This window comes from Molothrus aeneus, chromosome 1, assembly GCF_037042795.1.
Source record: "Molothrus aeneus isolate 106 chromosome 1, BPBGC_Maene_1.0, whole genome shotgun sequence".
In the NCBI taxonomy this organism is placed as follows: Eukaryota; Metazoa; Chordata; class Aves; order Passeriformes; family Icteridae; genus Molothrus; species Molothrus aeneus.
The window spans coordinates 50794049-50817787 of NC_089646.1; the positions used below are offsets into that span (position 1 = coordinate 50794049).

At 35.0% G+C, this 23739-nt stretch overlaps 1 protein-coding gene across 1 annotated transcript in view; it reads right to left on the bottom strand.

The window, feature by feature from the left end:
- The window catches only part of CNTNAP2 (contactin associated protein 2), a 1033176-nt gene that overhangs the window by 445308 nt on the left and 564129 nt on the right, over nucleotides 1-23739 (bottom strand). Inside the window, exon 9 of the mRNA XM_066557113.1 lies at nucleotides 19054-19203. Coding sequence (XP_066413210.1) covers nucleotides 19054-19203 — 150 coding nt within the window. The remainder of the gene's footprint in view (nucleotides 1-19053; nucleotides 19204-23739) is intronic.

Below are 23739 nucleotides of genomic sequence, written 5' to 3' on the forward strand. Positions count from 1 at the left end.
TTGTGGTGCCAAAAGACATGGACTTTTTTGGAAAAAGATCTGAGATCCAAGAAACAATTCACAGGTTACTGGTAGCTGAACAGATCTAGCATAGGCTGAGAAATCTGCATTCATTTCAGCAATACAGGCTACAAGGCACTTCTGGGCAAGAACCATTGCTGTGCTCATAAACATGTTTCTTTGCAGAACATGATCCAATTTTAAAGGCTTTCAGTGCTACTGCTTGACATTTAGACTTTTTCCCACAAGAGACATGTAGCTGAGATGATTTTCCATATATCTTTGGTCTATTCAAAAGAAAGGCTAATATTCATGAGCTAAAGAAACATTAGACCAAGGTCCCAGCTGAGGTCTAACCAGAGGATAGAAATACATTAACCCCTTCACTAAAAAAAAAAATAAATCTTTTCATAACTGTGACTAAAAATGCCCTTTTGCATGACTAACCTTTAAGCCAGGAGAGATATGACAAGCACCTTTACTGACAATATATTCTCAATGATTTCAAATGAAGTAAATACTCTGGAACAGAATGATAAGAGCCTGAGGCTTGGTTTATGTTATTGTTAGTTACCCATAGGGAGCACCTCTTTCACATACAATCACAGCTCAGGGAATCTGATCCTTTCCTGGAGTTTTAAATAATATATTTCTTTTCTTCAAAGAACAATTTTACCATATTGAAATAGTCTAGTGTCAGAACATCAGGATGTTTTGTTAAGAAACATGAACATAAAATCAATTAAACATAATGCAAAGGGCTATTTAAATTAATCAAATCCTAGTCAAGCTGGTAGCACACTTAGGAATAACTCCTTTTATTAATCAAATATATTTTAAGTTTCCTGGGCCATCCTCACTATACTCAGACTTAACTGAGGAGCCTAATTCTTCACATCTCTTTTTGCAGCCCTAACTTCTGAGCTGTGTAGGATAGAGAAGAAAAGCAAACATTTTAGGAGAGCAGTTGTGAAAATATTTCATCAAACTCAAACCAAGAAATTGCAGAGCCCACTCAGTAAAACACAATTATTATTTTAGTATTTCAGAGCACTGTACTTCCAAATGCTGAATGAAAGAACACATTGGCAACAGTTTTGTGAAGTCCTGACATCTGGTCTTTTCCTGGTTTGTATCATAACTTATTATATTTATCAAGAAATTTAACTGGAAAAGTTAAAAAATGAGCTAATGCTCTCAACAGAGCACACAGGAGAGAGAATAAGCTCACAAAGAAAATTAGGAACAGAGAAAAGAGTACAAGCTTAAAAAGCATAACAAAATATGAGCACTTAAGCAGCTGCAGGACCCTTACTTTCTTACTTGATTCATTGAATCCTACACTGGAGTTTTTCTTCCTTATTTTGTTAAAAAGTTGAGTGCTCATTCATCTTCCCTGCACTATTTAATAACGTGAGAATGAACTGTCTCATCTTCACTAATATCACAACTTTTATTTCATCACCCATTTTCTTCAGGGCCAGAAGAACTTTCCCTGATTCAGTTTCCAAAGCCTACAGACTGGTTTTACTCCATGCTGATTAAGCAAGAAATCAATGGATGATGTATTTGCATCTCAATGAATCACCTAATTAGCTGCTTTCTAAAAATGAAAGCAGTTAATTACATATAACCTCTTCAGTAAGATTAAATGACAGCAAATTCACTTTGCCAAGAAAATTCTTTATTTCCACCACAGATCACTGCTCTCTTTATTCCATGTGTATTTTCTATTATGCAGCTCTTGCTCCTCTACTGGAGCCACAAATATTAAGGCCGTGTAAACATGGCTGTTTACTGTGTGCCCAAAGGTTCCAAGCAGGCAGGATGAGGGATTTCAATGGACCTACACTTGCATGTCTCAGACCTATTACTTCAGGATGAAGAATTTAGAGTAGCTTCTCTGCAATTTATAAAACAGGTCTTATTTTTCTGACTACTAAATATTGCATGAACTGTGTACATTAAGGCAAAGGAAAGCTGCCTGGGGAATACAGGAAAGAATAAACTGGCAAAAGCCTCCTCTGACCAAATAATTGAGTGATATCAAAGAAAAATACCAAAATTATTAGCTTTGATGACTTTGCCTTCTGTCTAATCAAGCTATAAAGTAACTTTTAACCTCATGGAAAACCCTAGAACACAGATGAACAACTGGTAGGACGAAATGTGATAAATCTCTAAAAACAGAGGCAGTTTCCTTCGCCCTGAAAGAAGGCCACATCTCTGTGAGAATATGATTTTGGGTAAACAAAGTAAAGAGACAATCACATAGAATGTTGTTTTGCTAAAGTTTTTAAGGTCTTCCTTGTCGCAGACATCTTTTCATTAAAAATCCTTTCTTAGGATTTTTCTTCCTGAGAAGCTGAGAGGCTTCAGGAACAAAACGTAAACAATGGTTGTCTGCTGCTGTGGAATGCAACAGGTGCATCTGTGATTGGCCCATCTTGGATGTTTACAATTAATGGCCAATCACAGCCCAGTTAGCTTGGACTCTCTGTCCGAGACACAAACCTTTATTATTCATTCCTTTCTATTCTTAGCTTAGCTGGCCTTCTGAGATGAAACTTTTCCTTCTATTCTTTTTAGTGTGGTTTTAATGTAATGTACGTCGTGAAATAATGAATCAAGCCTTCTGAACATGGAGTCAAACATTCTTGTCTCTTCCCTCACCTAAAGACCCCTGTGAACACCTTCACACTTCCTCTTTCTCCAATTTTTTTATTTTACTGAAAAAAACCCCCTCACATGATGTAATTTATAACCCACTAGTCTTACCTCCAAAGACAAAGCTGCAAGAACCAAAATTCTATCAGATCAGATAAAAGCTACTGTGGTCAAGGGAGGAATTGGAGTGCTACACTCTATAATGCTCCTCTAAGTAAAAATTAAAGTATGAAAATGGATACTAGAGGTATACACTCAAGAAGTGACTGTCAGCTGTCATTCTGATATTGAACTAATAAGACCGATTCTGTGCAATTTTTGGCAATTCATTTACAGATTATTTACAGAAGGAACATCTCCTTAATTTTAATTGTAATTTCCTGACCATTTTAATAATGTATAGAATATACATTCTAGGGAATGCGTACTCCTAAGACATGCAGAGGAAAATAAAGTTTAACTACAGCAAAATTCCAAATTATGATATAGGCACAGCAAAGCCCATTTAGTTCATCCTTCTATGGCATACTTCTCAATTCAAAAATATCACCCTAATGTATTTTTAGCCTCAGCTCTAGGGAGTGTCATTTTACATTTGAACTGTTGTTGGCATCTGCATTTCTTTCTGCCAAATCAGTGTGTATTCCTGAGACAGACTAAACTAAGGAAACCAAAAGAGTTGGAAACAGGAAATCCACATTTATTAAGATTACTCCTCAACAAAAGACTGCTTTCTACAGAGAAAACATTTTTTCTACATGCAAAATCTCTTGCTCTCTTCTTTTTCTATTTGCTGAGGTTGTATTTGCCTTAATGTTAAAGGATCTCTGTGGTAAGTGATTGTGCAGTACAGAAATTATTTCTGAAGTCTTCAGAACTGTCTAGAATTTATTAGGGAAATAGCCCCCACTGCAGGTGTCATTCAGCCCCTAAATAGTGCAATTAGCCATCATGACTCATTGGTCTTGGTCCATTTGTTTGGAAGTACAACAGAAATAGACACAGGGAGAAAATACTCCATTTAAATTCTAAACAATACCTCTGTTTTCCAATACACTTCCCACATGATTTTTCACTACAGTAAAGTTAGTAAAAACCCTGCTAGTGCCAAAGTGGTCAACTGTAGTTAAATCTTTTAGGGATCTTTCCTAAGTGGAGATATAACACATTTTTAGAAGGAGTAAAAATATCAGCCTGGATTGAAAAGTATTCCTAGATGAAGGCAAAAAGAGGATAACATGGACTAAAATTACATGGAAAGTATGTCTTACAGGAAACATGGGGAAAAAAACTCCAAACAAGATAGATGAGAGAAGTTAATTTAGGAAGTTTGGTGACAAGACTCTGTTTGCATTAATTCTCATGCAGACTTCTCTGACTGTCATGACAAAATGTGTGAACTTTTAATTCTGGGTCATCATTAGCATCAGTCCTTCTGACCCATACACCAAAATGTAATTTGAAATTCCAGTGAGGCAGTGTGTGCATTGATATGCTTACCTGAAAGTGAAGTTATTTTTCCTTCATCCAAACAGAAATGAATAGTTCAGTAATATATATTTCACATTTTAAATTTAAATTATATTGACATATGACACATACCTGGAAATTGCTTTTTTAATGATTATAAGTACAAAGTTTTTGTCCCTTTTAAAACAGTGTGGACCTAAGTTTTAGTTCCAGAAGTAATATGCTATCAGTACATACCCCTGTACAGTCCCTGAGAACTTTATATTTTCATTTAGCTTTCTTAGAGATGAGAAAACATGATAAACCTATCAGAGGCACCATCCCTCACCCTTACCTGGCAGGCTGGGTGATAGAGCCTGCTTTACATTCCGACACAAGACAAATTAGAGTGCACTGTGCTCAGGCTTCGTGCTCTCTTCTTGCCAAGGAAGTCATCCATCTCCCCACCTTGATTGAGCGATACTGAGCAGCGTGTTGGGAAACAGGGGAGGAGGATGGAGTGGAAAATCATGGGGAGGGAAGGCAAGAAAGGAAAGGAACAGTAGAAAGGATTCTGACCAAGGAACTGACTAAGGAATTCAGGCCCTTGTAACCAGTCCCAGGTAAAAAAAAAGCATGATAATGTGCAGAAGCAGAATAAGAGTAAAGACACATCCTCAAAAATGCATTTCCATTAATTAAAAATTTAATATGTTTCTAGAAACAGGTTAATCCAGATAATAAAGGGGAAGAAATTAGAATATGTAGGTTTATAAGCACATACTATCCAGACTTATATTTAAGTAAGAAAAAGATGTCTGAATTGCTTGAAAAATGAGTCTGTGAAAGGACTCATCTAACTCATCGTTATTCAAACCATACTACAGACAGCTGCCAAATGAGTAATGGTATGGCACCATTACCAGGTACCCTGCACACCACCTCTGATTTCACTGGAAATTATAAACAACTTACCACTGATAGCCTTGATTATCTTATTGACCCCTAGATGTGATGTGTCCATACTCTTCTTTGTCATCTATATTTCAGATGTGCACAAAAACACTGTACTAGCATCTGCCGAATTCAACTTCCTTCACATATCACAAAATATTTTGAGTCACTTTTCCCTCAGCTTTCAAGATAGATTGAAAGGCAGACTGATTAAGTATTGAAATAATTTTCATATTTTAAACTTCAGGTCTCACATAAAGTACCAATTTTATTTAAAAGAAATGAAAACACATAGTATGCAGTAAAATAATAAAAACAAACTGGCCCTCTAATCACTCCTTTAAAAATGTCTTATCCTGGCATTAGGATGAAGTTAGAGGACAATAGAAAGTGGTGTGTATCCCCTCAATCATACTGTTCATATAAACACAGAATTTGCTCTTACTGACCTGGTAAGACAATATATAAGAAAGCTATCATTTATTTCCACAGCATTTATTCTGTTTTACAATCTATCCAGTGTTCTGATCACAGAGCTAAGCATGTTTCAGTAAGCTTTAAGCAATTCAATGAAATTTCTATTATGCTGCAAGAGTGAACATTTTAAGACCATAGGTTTTCATATAATTCAAAGTGATATTTAAATATTACATGCTTATTTTCTTCTCCCAAATATTACTTCATCATATATCTCTCATATTTTGGCAATGATTCTATGAAATTTGGCAGCACCAGAACATCATGAAGCCTCGTGTTAAAACAAAGGTGCGTCTTGGCAACTGCTAAGGTTAAATCTGTTTCATTACTGAAACACAAACTACAGCACATTTGAAGTCCTTCATGGCTGTTAATACCACCATCAATCAATTTGAAAACACGATTTTGAGGTATGAAAACATATAACTCCATGACACAAAAACCCTTAGAAAAAAATATAAGCTTTGTTTTTCTTTATCGGCCTTCATAATGCAAATGAAATACTGAAGTATATTCCTATTAGACTCTCTGTATACAACTGCTATTTAGGAGAAAGAAGAAACTGTCAGGAAATTATAAAGTATCTATTTTCTATTATTTTATTGACTTAGGCTAAAAAATTAGCCTTCTCTCATTTAAAACAAAGTTGTCATTGTCTATTAGTAAAACAAAAATTCATTATATTTTATGTTTACCTAAAATTATTTCAGTCTTGAACACGGCACTCTTTTTAGATATTTTATTAATACAAACTTAGATACTTTATTAATACAAATCTTCAATAATCTCCATACTGCTTGTGAAAACATACTAATAAGCAAGAAGATTCAGTCACATTACTCTTTCGAGAATATTAATTTCAGTGCATCTTCAAAGCATATTCCTGGATTTGTCATCTTTATCCCTTGTGCATAAGATGATTAATTTTTAATAACACTAGTATCAATAACAATAACTGAAAATTTGATTTGCATTATGTCATAAATCTAAACTGACTCACAAATACCCTTTAAAGAAGTCTAGTAATAAGTCTGTGAGATTGTAATTAATTTAAGTGGAACCTTAAGTAATTTATCAGAAGACATGTATGCAACAACTGTTTTCCTTGGAGAAAAAAAATCAGCAAATTATTCATAAAGCAGATTATAAAATTCTTTTAGTTACTCATTATATTAATGAAGTATTTCTGAATTTTATAAGTAAATAACTTCTTTTCACTTCACAAACTGAACTTATATTCTGCAATTATGTAACAGCAATTCTGTTCATTCTGTTTTAGTTTCAATCACAAGTCACATCACATTGTCCTTTAACCATCTGGATCTTTTTTTGCAACTAACTCATCTCCAACACATCTGGAAATCAAATTATGATGTTTTTATACCACACACATACTCATATCTATCTATCTAGATTGACACATATATACACACGTGTTTGTGTACATAAGTGTATATACATATATGTCATTTGCAATCCATGATGCTTGGAAAGCACATAAGCTTTCTAAAATGGGACAAATAACATTAAATGTCTTCCTGAATCTAACAAACAAAACTAACATTTCAAACAGTATGCTTTTTCAAAGAACTTCTCCTTTTTTTCTGCAGTATTACTTTTACAAAATTTCAAAACTGATAAAAGAACATAAACCATTTCCAGAAAATATATAGTCACTGGGGCTTAAAATGAACTTTTAATAATTATTTGTAGTAATAAATAACAAGGACTTGACTATTCAAGGATAAGTAATGCATTAGTACTGGGAATAGAGTCAATTGCATTGTCCACAGTCAATTTTTAATTAGTCACCCTCAAATTAGTACTTTGTGATTTTGTAGGTAGCTGAACTGAATAGCAGATATTTAATAGCTTGCTAAGGGTCACACACAGCCATGCTGCAATACATTGGACCCTCTCCAAATCTCTACAGCTTTATTTCCACTGGGGTAGGTTTTTAATAGCATAAGAGGGAAATTCACATTTATCTTTCAATTTTTAATTAGGCCAGGAAATAAGTTATCAGAGAAGTCAAATAAACATTTATTATTTTATTAACTAGTATAAGAATAATAATTTTTCACCAGAGATAATAAATACATAGTGATTCCTCTATGTTAAAGAAGCCTGCTTAAGAAATTTGAATTTTAACAATGAAATATAATAATTTAAAAATCATAAATGTTGGCTCACTGTAACACAGCATATTTAAGAGTAGTAGAGTACTTTAATGAAGAAGAAAAACTTTCATTGAAGCAGAAAACTAAAATGCCATCATAAACTTCATGCAGACTAAAGCATCCACCTGCGGTGGGTCTGACAATGAGATGCAGGAAAAGGGAATGGGATACACTCATGCAACGCTTTTTAAAATTGGGCATACTTTTTTTTTCCAATATATATTTTTAGTGTAAACCCTTCACACATAACAATATAATTCCTAATTAATTTTATTTTTGAATGGTCCATGCACTTTGTAGAATTCCTCTGTTATTTTCATTATATTCAAAGTATTTTTGAAACAGTCTTAAGCTTATGATGAAAACAAAATACTTCTATTTATTTCACTAAGCATCTTACATATAGTTTGCAACCTTCTGAGATGTTGAAAGTTAATGAAACTGCAGATCAATAGGATTAGAAATGTGAGTCCCAATCATTGTGATCTGTAGAGCAGTAAACTCTAAGGCTGTTTCTGAAACTGCTAATAATCAAATTCTTCCTGCCCTTGCATCTCCTGAAATAGCAAGGCAGAAAATGGAATGAATTTTTTAAATGAGACCAGTTTCAGAGCAGTTTCATGAAAAATTATGGTAAGGAAGAACGCTCTGTATGTCACACTCCAAAGAGTAAAAAAGACATTGGATGAAACAAATTTCCTTAAGAATGCTCTCTGAATGTTGGTATCACCCTCTTTAAAGGATGACTTTTTTTTTCAGCTCAGTAAAATCTGTGTTAGCTCTGAAATTCCATCAGAGTGCACACACATTTGTTCTTGACTCTGAAAACAAATCTGAAAGGACAAATACAATGACTGGGATAGCTGCCTCGCTGTAATGACGTGCTGAGAATACATTCATTAGTCAGAGTCTTTCTCAAATAGAATGTAATCTACACTAACTGCTAATACATTTGCAATAGCACAGTTATAATGAATACTTTCAAAAGATATTAGAATCATGGCAAACTTCTTTGACCCAATTAAGCAAAGTTTTACTGCAAAATTTCCATGGAGATCCTTGGTTGCAGTATTTTTCTGCTTTCTCAGTCAAATGTGACTTTTGAAGATCTGCCTTTATTAATTTTAAATTATTGGGTCATTCAGATGCCACAATATTAATTATATGAAGCATGTATGCAAGCCAAATCAATTTTTTGAGTGTCAGCTACAGTGCCTGAGTATAACTCTGAAAGTCATCAGTGAAAAGCTAAAAAGAACTTGCACATGGCATAATCTCCTAAGTACTTGTCTACTATAGGTTCAAGTATGGAACAGAGACAAATACAAAACTCATCAAATTTTATGTGCTTGTATGACATTCAGAAATTTTTTCCTGCAGGTGAACTGTACCAGCAATGGATTTTGCATCTTTGTTTGAACTTCAAAATGCTGAAGCACTAAATAAAATTAGTTCTGTTGAATACATTTTTAATGAGTGCACATGTGGTAGTGTCATTTTGTAGAACCATCCTAGTGACTGATGGCACGTATCAAAAGCAATTTTTGACTAAACAAGAATTCCATTTTACCAAATGATAGGTGGATTTGATATTTTTATATTTCTGGCCACTAACATGAGATATGACTATAATCTTTTTGCTAATATTTGTAGGATTCTTGAAAAGATCACTCACTGCATTTATAAAGACCTGTCCTATTTGACTTTTGTTGAGATCATAAATATAATAAAATCTCTTTTAAAATGAAATAGGAATATATAACTGCCAAAAAAGAGCCCCACTATTCTCAGAAAGATTTAAGCTTCATTTATTATTCCAGTTGTATAATTCCTCAGTGACCTTTCTTCAACGTGCATTGAGATAAGCAGTATTCTATCTTTGTGCTATCTCAAGATTTTTCATCAAGCATCTACAGAATAACTGAGTCATTATCAGCATGAGTACTGTTTACTCACTCCAAGATTTTTAAGACATTCAAATAACAAAACACTCTTCCTTCACAGTTGTGTTTTCCCCTGTACTTCACCAAGTTCTTAATAAGAGGCAATAGTGCATGTGCAATCAGAAAAAAAAGAAGACATGGAAAAGCTCTTATCTAGTCAATGGAGAACACAAATTGCAAAGACAATGAGTATAAATAAGACAGTATAAAAAAAATGCAAGAGGGTCAACTGTGCAACCTGTTCCCATGAATGAAAATCATGGGAATATGGGATCTGAACATCTTATTCCAAAATTCTACTCCATTTTCTTATGATGCAAGTGAAACCACAAAAGGCTTAAGTAATTATGAAAAAAAAAAATTTACTCTGAAGCTCCACAGAAATATCCAAACTTACAGAGCCAAATATAAAAATTGGTTTTCAAAAAGCTGACTACAAATGTCAAGTAAGTATGGAAAGTGTTTCAGGAAGCCTGGTCAGTAAGAAAAATAAAACTTAGGTATGAAGAGTAGATGAAGCATTTTCAAGCACCACTAGAACTTTCTTCTTTTTTCATCATCTACTTGGAAAAAAGATTCACAAGTAAATATCCTTAGTGCCCTCTAGAGAGTATTTTTGCTGTTAGAGAATAAAGCAAAATACTTCCTACACAAATACAAAAATATCATGTACACTGTTACACACAACACCACTATTTGATGTGTTTTTATTGATAAATAGAAGTTTGCTTACCAACGGATTTTCAGTCATTGCATATTACTAGCCACAGTCTCTAATCTCACTTGGGTTTGTTGGACTAGATCAAATGATAAGCATGCAGGTCTCACCCCAGAGTCAGAAAGCCTGTAAAATCACTTCTCAGGACTCTCAATAGAGTTATGCATGCATTTTGTATGATAGGCAATGAACTCAAAGAGACTAAGGGTATTCTTTATTGCCATGGAAACAAATCTAGCTTCTTCTTCCTCCAGTTTGCAATATAACCTTGACAATGACCATCATTTCTCAAAAGTCTCATATTTCTTTTCTTCATTCATAAACACAGGATGTTTTTAACAGCTTCACGGTTATTATTTATACTAATTCTATCTCAGAGAAATTGCTCTATCTTAAGGAAAAAACCCAACACGCCCCTCCCAAAAAAAAAAAAAAAGGGTCAAAGGATTGTGGCCATTCAGTGAATAAACTGAATGGTAATGTCTTTATCAGGATGTAATAACACAAAATAGTCTAGCAATTTACTGGTTAACCACCGATTCCCCCCTAAAGATATCATCAATATTAAATATTCAGTACTGCATTATCAAATCTTCTCTACCCCAAATTAAACTCAAAGCAGGCATACTTTGATACTTATAAGGTAATTTAATGCAAACTGGGAAGTAAGCCAGTTTCCAGCAGCAATCTACACTGAAGATTTGTGCATCTCTAACTTGGTATTTCCTGCTGCAAAGTACTATACAGGTAAGTTCAGTGTTTAGCTGGTAAGTGAAAAAAAAAAAAAGTCTTTAAACCTTCTCTTTCAGCTTCACAGTCCCATTTTGCCAATTTATGCAGATAAATCAGCTCTACACCACTGACTGTGAGATTCAATAAAGTTTTTTCTTTGGAAGATATAAGCCTTCAAAATCTGCTTCATGATTTACAAAAGCATCACTAATAAGTGTTCTTGTTAGAGCTGTAGACTGCCACTTTTATATGATGAGATTTGTTGTCTTCACTAGAAGGTGATAACAACCTGGGACTGCAGGCATGCAAGGATTTAATTGGCAGCCCTAGACACAAAGGGCTACCTGCAGCTTGCTTATATAGTAGAAGCAGCAGATAGTAATTATAATTGGAGCTCCAATCAGGTTTCATATATGTGACAGAATTTACAATCAGCACTGAGAACCATTCTCCTCTCAGACCATATGAGTCAGGCAGGCCTTTTGCTAGATAACATATTTTTGTTTTGTCTCCCACTTTCAGAAACACTATATTTGGTGATATCTGTTTTTTTTTCTCCTGTTATGCATTCATGACTCATTAAATCAGACTTTAAAAGTTATTAATGTTCACAATCATCTAGATGAGTAGATTTCTCTGAAAAGTGAGTCAGTTGTGTGAATTTCACCAGAATCAGTGGCGTTAAGGGAACTTTTTGCCTAAAGTTGTTTACAATATTAACAGGTGCTCATTTACATACTTAAAACATTGAAATGTGACTGAAAATTTGCATTATGTTTAGAGGTTGTGGGAGAAAAAAGGGAGGTCACCAAGGTGATCAGAGGCATTGACCACCTCTTGCATGAGGAAAGGCTGAGAGCACTGGATTTTTCAGCCTGGAAATAGAAGACTTACAGGTGGACTAATTTTGGCTTTACAGTACCTGAAGGGGGGCTACAAGGAATACAGAGAGGGATCCTTTATAAGAAAGAGGAGAAATGGCTTCAAACTGAAAGAGAGGAGGTTCAGATTGGATATTAGGAAGAATTTCCTCACTGTGAGGGTGGTGAGACACTACAACAGCTTGTCCAGAAAAGTTGTGGATGCCCTGCCCCTGGAAGTGTTTAAGACCAGGCTGGATGGGGTTCTCAGCAATCTGGGCTAGTGGAACAAACCACATACGTAGGCCAAAGGGGTTGGAATTGCATTGATCTTCCCTTCCAATCCAAGCTATTCTGTGATTCTATGATCCTATGATTTTAAAGAGGAATGTCACAGATTTTACTATGGAAAATCCACTGAGGAGCATCAGTAGGTCACTCCCCAAAGAAAGGAAAACCTCTGAAAACAGTATGGCTTATTGATGGCACCAGGAATTTACCTTTTCTCGTTTCTATTTTTTTTTCCTGTGTAGGTTTGTTGAATTGTGGCTGTGGACAATAAGCACGTACATAAACCTAGCCAGGACACCCTTGAGAAATAGTTAAACTATGTGGAAGTGTTATTCCAGCGTTAATTAGCATTCTCCACTACTTAGAAGTATGATTATTTTTACATAACAGAAAAGCATATTGCTGTCATCTTATCGCAAAGCTCCCATACCTTCTTGGTAATTTCTCATGGGCATGTCCTTGACTCCTTCTTCTTCACAGCATGGCCAACAAACTCCAACTCTCTTCTCCACCACCTAACCCACTCTTTTACAGCACTCATCCTCACTGGACACAGCTGTGGCCTGATGAGGGCAGGCCTGTTCCTAATCTTTGGTGATTAGTACAGCTGCAACTCAGGGGTGAGACTGCCTTCTGCACTATCTTTATTTTCTTACATTCTATCCCTCCACAGAATATGTGTTTATTTTTCACATCACAATTGAAAACCCATATACAGTCATACTTGTGATTCCTATTGCCATCAACAGACTACATTGTTTTAAGTGTTCTAAAACCATAGAGCTCTAATCACTACTGACTACTGATTAGTACTGGCTAACTTACCTACCAACTTTCACTGCTTCTTGAAGTGCCTGCCCTTCCCCTTCTACCAGTATTTTTTTCACTTACTGGTACCAAAAACCTTGTTGGCTTGACCTAATAAAGCTAATAAAGGAGGGCCATATAGAATACAGCTATAATTTTCACTCTTGAGTGTGTCTCCAATACCTTTCTTCTGGGTCCTCAACAGAAATTTCCTTCTCCAAAACTGTTTCCTTTAGAAGTGGTGTGGATAATTTTTACAAGCATTTTCCTTTCTGTTTGGAATCAAGATCTGTATTAGATAGGGAATTTCCCCTATTCTTATTTTAATTTTCTGGAATATATTTAGAGACTGGAACTATTTGCTTCAGACTAAGACTCAGGGAACAGTACGATGACTATACCTAGTGAAAAAGGAAACAATATATTCACAGAGTTAGAGACAATAGAGTTCCATAAAGTCAATTTAGTCCTTTCCCTGTCCATGCAGGTTTACTGTCTATGGTATATATTCTTCCTCATTCTTTGTTCTTTCTTGGTTTTAAATGACAGTAAGAGTAAAGAAAATGTATTGAAAATTTTGATGTTCTCTTTTCTGCTGCACACAAACATTTGCTTTAGTGCTTCGAAGAAAATGAAGTAAAAGAGATTAAGTTCCTATGCTTTATTTTTTGAGAAACTTCTAGATATATATTCTGCAGCTAAAATCTTCAGCTTAACAAGAGATTTATGTTGTAACAAGGATAGCACTTTTCAAGACTTCATCCATTTATATTTCAGTGGATAGACATTGCTCATATTTAATAGACTTGTACTCAAAAGCTGAAGTTATTCCAGCAAGACTCATGTCCCCATACGTACATTCCTAAACTGCCATTACCATGCTTTTAATCTTTTATTTGCTTGCACATTATACCATCTTTCTGCCTGCACCTGTTTTTCTTCGGGACATCAATCTATCTCCAGTATTTCTGCTTGTACTGTTGTATAAAATGTGTTGGTGGATTGGCATATTGACATCACTGACATTACTGAAAAATTAGTCACAGAAAGTCACTATTATTTTACTTGGCCTCATTTTTCTAACCTTCAAAATATCTGAATGAAATAGACAAAAACTTAAAATGATGAAAAAAGCATAAATCTCAAAGAGTTAATGGGAAATGATGATCGACTCCCTTCAGTTCTGTCAGTTGTATAAAGGGAATGTGAACTCAGTTGTGTTTCCTCATTTATAGTACAAGTGAGATGATGAAATAATAAAGAATTTCAATCAGGTACTAAATACCAGAGAGAGGTTTATAATTGCCTGCCATCTAATTTTTTTTCTTTTACTTGCTACAGGCACTTCCTTTCTTTGCTCATGTTTATAAATTAAGCATATCTGCATTCTTTGCTCGTGTATTGACTTATAAACATTCCAGATTTAACAATCCAAGGTATGAGGGCTGTTAAAATATACGACCTATTCCAAGTCTTTTATTTCCATTTCATGTGTTTACCATTATTTCGTAGGTCTGACTTGGGAGAATACCTGAAGATGAATGTTGAAGACACACAAAAATCACATTATACCCTGAGTTACTTGGAATTTCCTCTGTGTTCTCCTCATGGATTTCTATTTGAGTTTACAGTAGTGTTATGATCATGAGAAGAAAGATTTCAAAACACACTCAAGACTCCACAAGAAATGCAAATTTGAGCATCCTGTCTTGTGGTCATACATGTAAAAGAAAACCCAAACCACCACAAACAACAAATGGGCAGCAAAACCGAAGCCCTGATATACAAAAAATCTGCAGAAAAGATCGGCAAAAATAGAAATTCAACCAAACACTGTTACTTATTTATATGCGAGAACTTTCAGACTTGCAGGAATGAAGTCAGCTGGGACGTTTTTATTTTTTAGGTAACAGATAACATGAATTGCCATTAGCTGGGTTGCATTTATTTGTTGTTGACACCTAAAAACTCAACTTTGGTTTTGCTGAACAAATTTGAATTTGAGTTAGAGAAACATGCCCCCTCACTCAAAAAAAACCCCAAAAAAACAACAAAGTGACCACTTCCTATCTGATAATAATTGCAATTATGATACTTCAGATGCTTTTCAAATGCCAGTGACACTACCCAGGAACTGTGGCCATGACTGTAATGGCTGTTAATGAAAACAATCCACACAATTATAACAATGGGTAACAATGAAAAATTTAGACACACCACAAAAGATCTTTAAGAAGAGAATGTTCATAGAAGAGTCCAGGAAATTTGAAATAGAGGAAGGTAATTTTTCTTCTAAAATTCCCTCCTCCTTCCATCACCTCTGGTTTTATGGACTTCTAGACCAGCACAACTTTTCAAAACAAATTCTACTCCAGGAACAAGACTTCATGTGTTTTGCAGAGAAAGGGAGGACTTTCTATACACCTCAGACTGGTGTCCCATAGGAAACTTACTGCATATTCCCTTCATCTTTGCTTGTCAGAAAAAGCAGCACAGAGTGGATTGACTGATGCTCACAGCATACCTTTGATCTCAATGAAAATTTAGCACCATACTTCAGCCAGTGAGAAGGAGAGAAAAAGACACAATTAAAAAGAAATGCCATAGAAACAAGTTAAAATTATGTCTCTAATGAAATATTTCCTATGGACATGAGGCAGCTATTAGGTGGTTTGGTGAAAGCTTAGGATGCTTCACAAAAGCCCTTTATCTCCAAAAGTGCAAATGAGGTTAATGGACTCATTTTCACTCTGTGATTCACTTACTCTGTTCTGTTTCTTTGTTTTATGCAGATAATTGGAAACAACAAAGAAACATCATTCTCTAGAGCTTAGTAGGGAAGGGAAATTCACGTTTTTCCAAAAAGAAAAATTCAAGAGAAGAAAAAGAAGGAAAATAAAACCAGTGGGCAGAAAATAAGTTATACAGAAGGGTCATAGGCAATTAGCACCCACCCTCCCACAATCTACAGAAATGGCTCATCTTACACAACTTCCCCTTAGTCTTTAGGCTTGAATAAAATGTCACTACTGTCTGTCCTTTGGGAGGATCTCAGTATTCCTGGGAGATAGCACTGGAGAGGCACAAAGAAAGGGGAAAAATGATTTCAACAGTACTGAACATAATATTCTCTGACAGTGAAATGAATAATACTCCTATAATTTACTTACTAGTAAATGTACTAAATAATTTTCTAGTTTTTCAAAACTAGAAAAGTTAATTCTACAAGCAGAAGTCACAAAATATTCTGATTTCCACATCTTCTTTATTCAAGTGTTACTACATATGTTGTAAAAATTTGGCTGTGCTGGTCAATGACAAGCACTTTTGAGAAAATATTGTACTGCAGTGCTGAAATGCAACTTCTAAATCTTTTCTTCAGCAAAGATAGTAACTTTGCCTATAGTATACATTTGTTGTATTGACATCAGGAAACAGGAAAATGAAGAGGCTCACTTATTTTGGAATCAGAGAAAGGGAAACTTCGGAGAACAAAACACATGCCAACATATAGTAGCTCCTTCAAAGATGAAGTAGGCCATCAAAGAGTGCTCAGAGCACGCTAGAAATGCTGTACAACCTCTTCAAACACAAATTCAATGGACTGAGTATTTTGAAAGGTCAAGAAATATAGCAGTGGGATTGGATGAATATCATAACACTGCTATCTTTAAATCTCATAATTTATCTTTTGCATCTATTATATATGTTTATATTTCATAATACAAAGGTTTAACAGTGTATCTGTAATTGTCATATTCAATTCTTTAGCAAAGAAATCTAGATTGATTTTTCACAATGAAAACATCACGACAGAATTGATAATTATTTCTGCCAGCCATCTAGCATTGTGCAGATGGCTACTGCCTTCTGAATTCAAGGAGCTATCACTTCCTAAACAACTATGTGTATTTGCAGCAAAGTGTTCGATGCTTTCTTATCTGTACTTATTCTGAAGGAAATTAATGAGAATATCTTTGATTACCACCTGGCCCAAATGTTTGAGGTTCTTCATTATTCTCCTTCTCTACATCCTCTTGCAAATGTTGTTTGCTTAAAGCTATGACTTTGAGTGTTTCTAAAGGCAAGTAAGGAGGCACATGTGCATTTGGAGGGAACAGAACAAAAATACCTTTGCCTAATAAGATGCAGGTCATGAATATAAAGATTAGGTTTCTAACATGCCTCCAAAAGACTGTCTTTAAGTTGCATTCTTTAATATATTATTTATATATACATAAATACATAACATGCATTTATATCGAAATATTCATGTGGGAACATAATATTATAAATGGGTTCTATAAGTTAAGCTTCCTCAGATTCACAGCTTCTGAGTTTATGTGAGTGAGGAAAGTGTTGAAAATGCAGATTTTGAAATAAACTTGGGACATGAAGGTTAGGACACCACTGTTCTTTTGACATAACTTTAGAAGACCTTTCAGAGGACAAAAGATACTAAGGAAAAACAAACACCCCATAGTTTGTGTAACAGGACCATGTATTTGCATGAACAGATGTGGGAATGAGACTTCAGGGATTTCATGATTGACTTCCATATCCCACTAGAACAATATCTGCATGCACGCTTGTTTTTATGGAAGAATAGTGGAATTATAAAGTGCAGGTCAGCAATGACAAATCAAGCAAATTTCATAGTCACCTGAAATGACAACAAATCAACCTGCCTTTTTACCAAGAAAGGGCATAAAAGCTACCTGGAGAAACTTGTCAATCTGTCCCTCAAAGACAGAGAAACAGAGGTAAAAGACATTTCAGAGGAAATCAGTCAATCTCTCTCCAGAAATGTAATAGTGATCTGGGGATTTTACCTATCAAAATTTACAGAATTTAACACTTGATGCATTATGTACAGCTTTTCTTATTGTCTCCTATGTGTGCTTAATAACTTCATTTAATCAGAATGTCACAGATTGTTCTGACAAATTGAACATACTATGTTTTGACAACAAAATATTTTTCACACTTTAGCATGTGGAAACTGGCTATACTAGAACTGTTATTTGAGGCAACAGGCTAAAATAGAGTATTAGCTGAATTATGGATATTGGAAAATAGGCATGTTAGAGCAACAGGAAGTTTAACTCTTGTGACAGACCTTTAATTTGATAACAATGAAATGCAAACAACCTTGAAATTACTGTTTTCCCTTTCTATTTAGAGTACTTCATGTAACACTAAATTTTCCATTCCTTGGGTAATGTTATGACTATTTATAGTATCACATTTTTATTTTATTTTTATTAGACATGCACCTTGTAAGTTTTAAAGAAATCAATTCTTAACACTGATAAAGTCTGCTTTTAAAATTTATGTTCTCTGTCTGAAAAATTCGTGTTCCACCTCAAATGTGTGGCACACTTTAAAAGTACAACCTGCATTTTTTTTGGATCAAAAATATTTTTAACACACAAAGACACTTTTTAATATAGAAATTTAAATGTCAGTTTAAAAAACTCAAAGAGTTCTGATGGCCTTTTTTGATTTTCATAATGCTAACACAGAAGACCAACCACAATAAATATCAAAGGCATTCCTTTTTTAGCGTATGGACTGTCAACAAACAAAAATACTGAACAGTCTGAGGCTTCAACCTATGAGAGCTTCTCAACTATCCACAGTCATGTTAGAGCTTAAAAACAAGCAAAAATATCAGGGCCTGTCCTGAACAATGATTTCTCTTTTTTTCTCTTCAGGATGTCAAACTTAAAAAATTTATTTCTCCGCTTGATGCCTTTTGTTTAAACTATCGAGTCTCCTTTCTCTGAAATGTTCAGAGATCTGAGAAATTATTCCAAGTTAGATTGGAAGTGAAATTAAGTTTAGTATTGTACACCTAGGCTTTTACCCCATAATAAGATACACATAAATGAATTACATCCTGAACTCAACTTCACCTGTTATATACATTAAAAGACAACTGCACTTTAGGAATGTATTTGATATTTTTTTACCTCCAAAGAAATATTTTTCTCCCGTCTTGACTTGTAGAGGACTGTTAGTTCGAACAGCTGAAGCTTCATCGCCATCAATGGTGAGGACAGCAAAATTTTCCTTAGCCAGGAATCGAACTTCATGCCACTGCCCATCATTGAGACCAGAGCCTATGAAGAACAAAAAAAACATTGCAACATTTTACTTACTCCAATATTAACTATCTCTAAGTGTTTTGTGTGTCTTTTTCACAGGCTCATTATATAAGGTTTAATAAAGGTTACTGCAGAAATGAAATCATTTTAGTGGGATAATGAGGTATTGTTATTAAAGTAACAATTACAAAGAAATCCACATTATATCATAAATATAAGTCTTGGAACTACTGAAGTGTCCAGGTTCACGGGCATAACAGAATCTAACTACAGATGTTATCACTCACCTTTCCTATCAAAAGGCCATATTCTGCATTTTACTAATAAAGAATATGTCTTAATTGATTCTATGATTAAGCTCAGAAGGAAAAGATATTGATTCATCCATTAACTATCGTGAGTAAGAGTGCCAAAGGGCACATTATGCTCATGTTAGGCAGATATTGTTACAGATATTTCCAAGAAAAAGGAAAGTAAAAATAGGAGGGGAAAAGGCTCATGTAGGTAGTGAATTCACAGCTAATTGGGATGTAGGGCTACTCAGAGAAGAGGAAGACAGAGGAAGATACTATCACAGAGGAACTTCAAAACCAGCAAATGTCTGAAAACCCCACAATCTTACAGGAGCACCATCCTCCAAATACTGGCAGCAGTAAAGGAGATTGAATTGTTAATTCATTCAGATCTTTTAAAACCTACAGAAGTTGCATACTTCTAATGTTGTCTCCAGCAGCTGGCAGAAAGCCAGTTTGCCTGGCACATTAAGAACTGCCAAAGGGTGCTGGTTTGTTCTACTCATTTCCGTGCAGACAGGTTATGCTGGGTCAGCAAATGACTAGCAAATGCTGTAGTAAAAGCAAACTGCAAGTTTTGGCATCTCTTACAAGCAATATTTTCTCCACCTAGATAAAGTCACCTTAGCAAAATGTCATTTGCCAAAATGAAGCACAATGCAATGTAATAAGCTGTTTCTAAAAGTAAGTGGAAAGCAAAATGTCAGCAGAAGTATAATGCAACATAACTTCTCAAAATATTTAAAAGAATGTTACCTTCCATGAACAAAGAACAATACTCACAGCAAAGAGATATACCCAAACATTGGATGAATATTTTTTCCCCTAGTGTTTTTGCATCTTTGTTTAAAATATGAAATCAAGTTGTGAAATAAAATAGGGGGCTGTTCTCATATTCTCAGAAAATTCATTATTATGAATAAAAGTGGCAGAAGCCTCTTGAAAATGTATCAGTTAGAAATGTTACTACTGAAGCTTGTAAGCTAATTCAATCTAAAGTAAGAACAGAAGAAAGACCTAATGTACCAAATATGAGGGAATTTTTCTTTGTTTGTAAGCTTTTTCTCTATTTTCATTAGGCCTGAAAAAGAAGAAACTGAAAAACATATAATTATAACATAGATAAAATTATTCTTTACTGATAATAAACAAAGAAAGAAAAATACACAATTATTTATGGACTTCAAATTTATTACAGCATGTGCTACTACAACTGAAGCTTATCAGAACATACTTAAAACCCAATTTTCCAGCCTGAGATGACCTAATATTAAAAAAATCTATGTTATATTTTTATCGAGGTATTTAGTATTATCTTGAACTGAGTAACAACAACTAGAGACTCCTGGACAAAAATGAAGAGTTGGCTATTAAAACACGGGGCACAAAAGCAGTGGCATGAGCTGTTCATCACAAAGGGAGGTATATCTAAAACACTCTCTGGAAAGGAGGACATTGCAGAAACCAAGACACAGCAGTATATGGGACAAGAAGGTGCACAGCTGAGCACAGCCAAGCCCCTCAGCCCCAGGCAGGGAGAGGTGAGGGAAAACAGGACAGAAACGGCCCTGCCAGCTCCAAGGGAGAGCGGGAGCAGGGAAGGGAGGGGCCCTGGCCACCAGAGCAGAGCAACAGCTCAAGAGAGCAGGAGCAGCAGAGTCCTGGTCTTACCCCTGCATCCCCTCCTGTGCTGCTCAGGAAGAGGATGTAGAAGAGTTCTGACTGAGGAAGTTGAGCTTTAAGAAGAAGGAGGAAGAAAGGCGTTGTTTTAATGATTGGCTTTGCTTCTCACTACCTATATCTATTTTAATTGGCAATGAATTAAATTAATTTTCACAAGCTAAGTCTGTTTTGCTTGTGACTGTAATTGGTACATGATCTCCCTGTCTTTATCTCACTCCATGAAATTCTCAGTCCTTGCCCTGTTGAGGAGTGGGAGTGAGAGAACCCACCATGACAACTGATGGAGCTAGAGACAGATGACTGTGCTATGAAATTGGAAATTCACTGTATTTCATATAATAAAGCTAAGCTCACCATCCTCACCTCTTGAGGATACTCCTTCATAAAAGAATGAACTGAAAGTACTAATGAGAAAAGCTTTTTAAGTTAAATAGGGCATGAGATGCAAAATATGTCAGTTATTTTAATCTGTACTTTTGTATTTTGTGTATGTACTGTGCTGTCTCCATGTGCAGTGAAGGGAAAACCCCCCCAAGCTCACCAGCAGCACGCTGAGAAACTGAACATTACAATGACTCAAGGCAAAAAGCAGGTGGAGGGAAGGTGGATGAGCAGAGCAGGTGGTTCTCCTGAGCGGATCAGGAAATGAGAGCATGAGGAGAGCTGCAGGTTAAGAGCAAAAGTGATTTCATGCATTCTCTCTGTGTGCACAGCATTTAGCAAGATTTAGCAAGGGAACACACTGCTGTCTGTAAGCTGCTTGCTAGAGGCATGATTGGAAAAGCATTGCTGTTTTGACTGAATTAAAAATATCTGCCCTTACAAGTTAGCATCATTCCTGTCAGTCCCTGAAAGATGACACTGTTTCTGCTTTATGAACTCTTCAGTGTATTGATACAAAATAATCATAAATAAAGGCTGTTTACTTAGCTAAAGGTATTACCCATCCTCATGGAGCTTTGCAGTATGACAGTAATATTCCCAACTGTTCTGGCTCAAAGTTGTCTCAAAAATTCTTGTACAAATTTATGTTTGCTTAGAAAACTTACTGGTACATTTTTTTCCTGCAGAGTTAACTGATGAATGCTAATGAGGATTGCTCATTACTACTCAGCAAATATTATTTTCTTTACAGAATTTTGCTCCCCAGTCAAAACACTAAAAGCATCTTTTATCTCTACTACTGATTTGATCTGATTTTTTTATTTATGTGTATTAGCAGCAGGAGTGTTAACCCTCCTTTATAAATGGCACAATGATTTGTGTCAGGAACTTAAATTATTATTGGGATATAGGATGTATTATATATATATATATATATATATATATATATATATATATATATATATATATATATATATATATATAAAATAGGGCATACGTTTGTATAGCTGCATGACCTGTTTCTATTGTAATATTTTATTACAAGCCTCATCTATATAAGGATTATTTTTGCTTGCTGAGATCTTTCTGTAAACCGGGACTCATTAATAAGAGGAGATCATGTCTCCTTACAATAAAAGAATTTTTAGCTGGAAAGTTTATGATGACCTACATCCCAAATGCACAATGATGGCTTCTCATTGCAGTTTAATTTCCTCATCTGAGCTGATACATATATTTATTTGCATTCCTTTTCTTCTTACTCTTTTTTTAGTATGCAAGTTGAGAAAAAAAAAAAAAAGAATTGCATATTGCTGCCACCACAAATTCCCTCCTGAGTTCTGGAAAAGATGGTTTCATATGCAGATTAAATATCTTAATGAAATGCATTCTCTCTTTGTAGGTTTTCTATTTAAATGACATTATTTAAAAAGTAGGACTCTTGAGTTAGGCACTTTTATTGAACAAGAAGAAACAGATGTTTTGCTTATTACAGACATGGAAGAAGAACTAGATTAACGAATACTAAAAAAGTACAGGGGTTTAATAGAGAATTCAGAAAGATAACATCTGGTTGAGTTTTGCCTCAGGGAAAACTACAGTAGCAAAAGTTTCAAATTCTTCTATGGATAACCTTGTATGATCAAATCTTCCTTTCAAAGGTACTGACCCATGCAGTGACTACCAATGAGTGCTAGCTTATACAGTCTACTGATGTACCTGGGCAAAATTCTTCTGAAGTTAACACCATAACATCTGCCACATCAGAACAGAACTCTGTATTAATTTTGATATAGGACTGTAACCCAAAATTTAGTTCAAATGTAAAGAAGAAAACAAGGAAAGAATATCATCATTATCTCCATGAAGCACTGGAGCAATGCAAGGCTATGCAGCTGCATATGGGTTGTTAGTTCCCACTGCTGTATAAAATATTTTGTATTGTAATTTCTTGCATATTCTACTAGGAGATGAAGCCCTCATCCTCAGCCTGAAGGCAAAGGGAAAGGTTTTTTATTGCTTTCACTTTAGCCAGACAGAACCACTTTTCAGGATAGTGGTGTAATTGTTATTCCTGGCTAATCCCTCACCAACTCAGTACAACTGTGCACTAGTATTTCTGACTATAAGAAAAAAAGCCAACAATGTTTGGTTTGAAACATTCAGCTGTGTTCAAATATACAGCAGTATA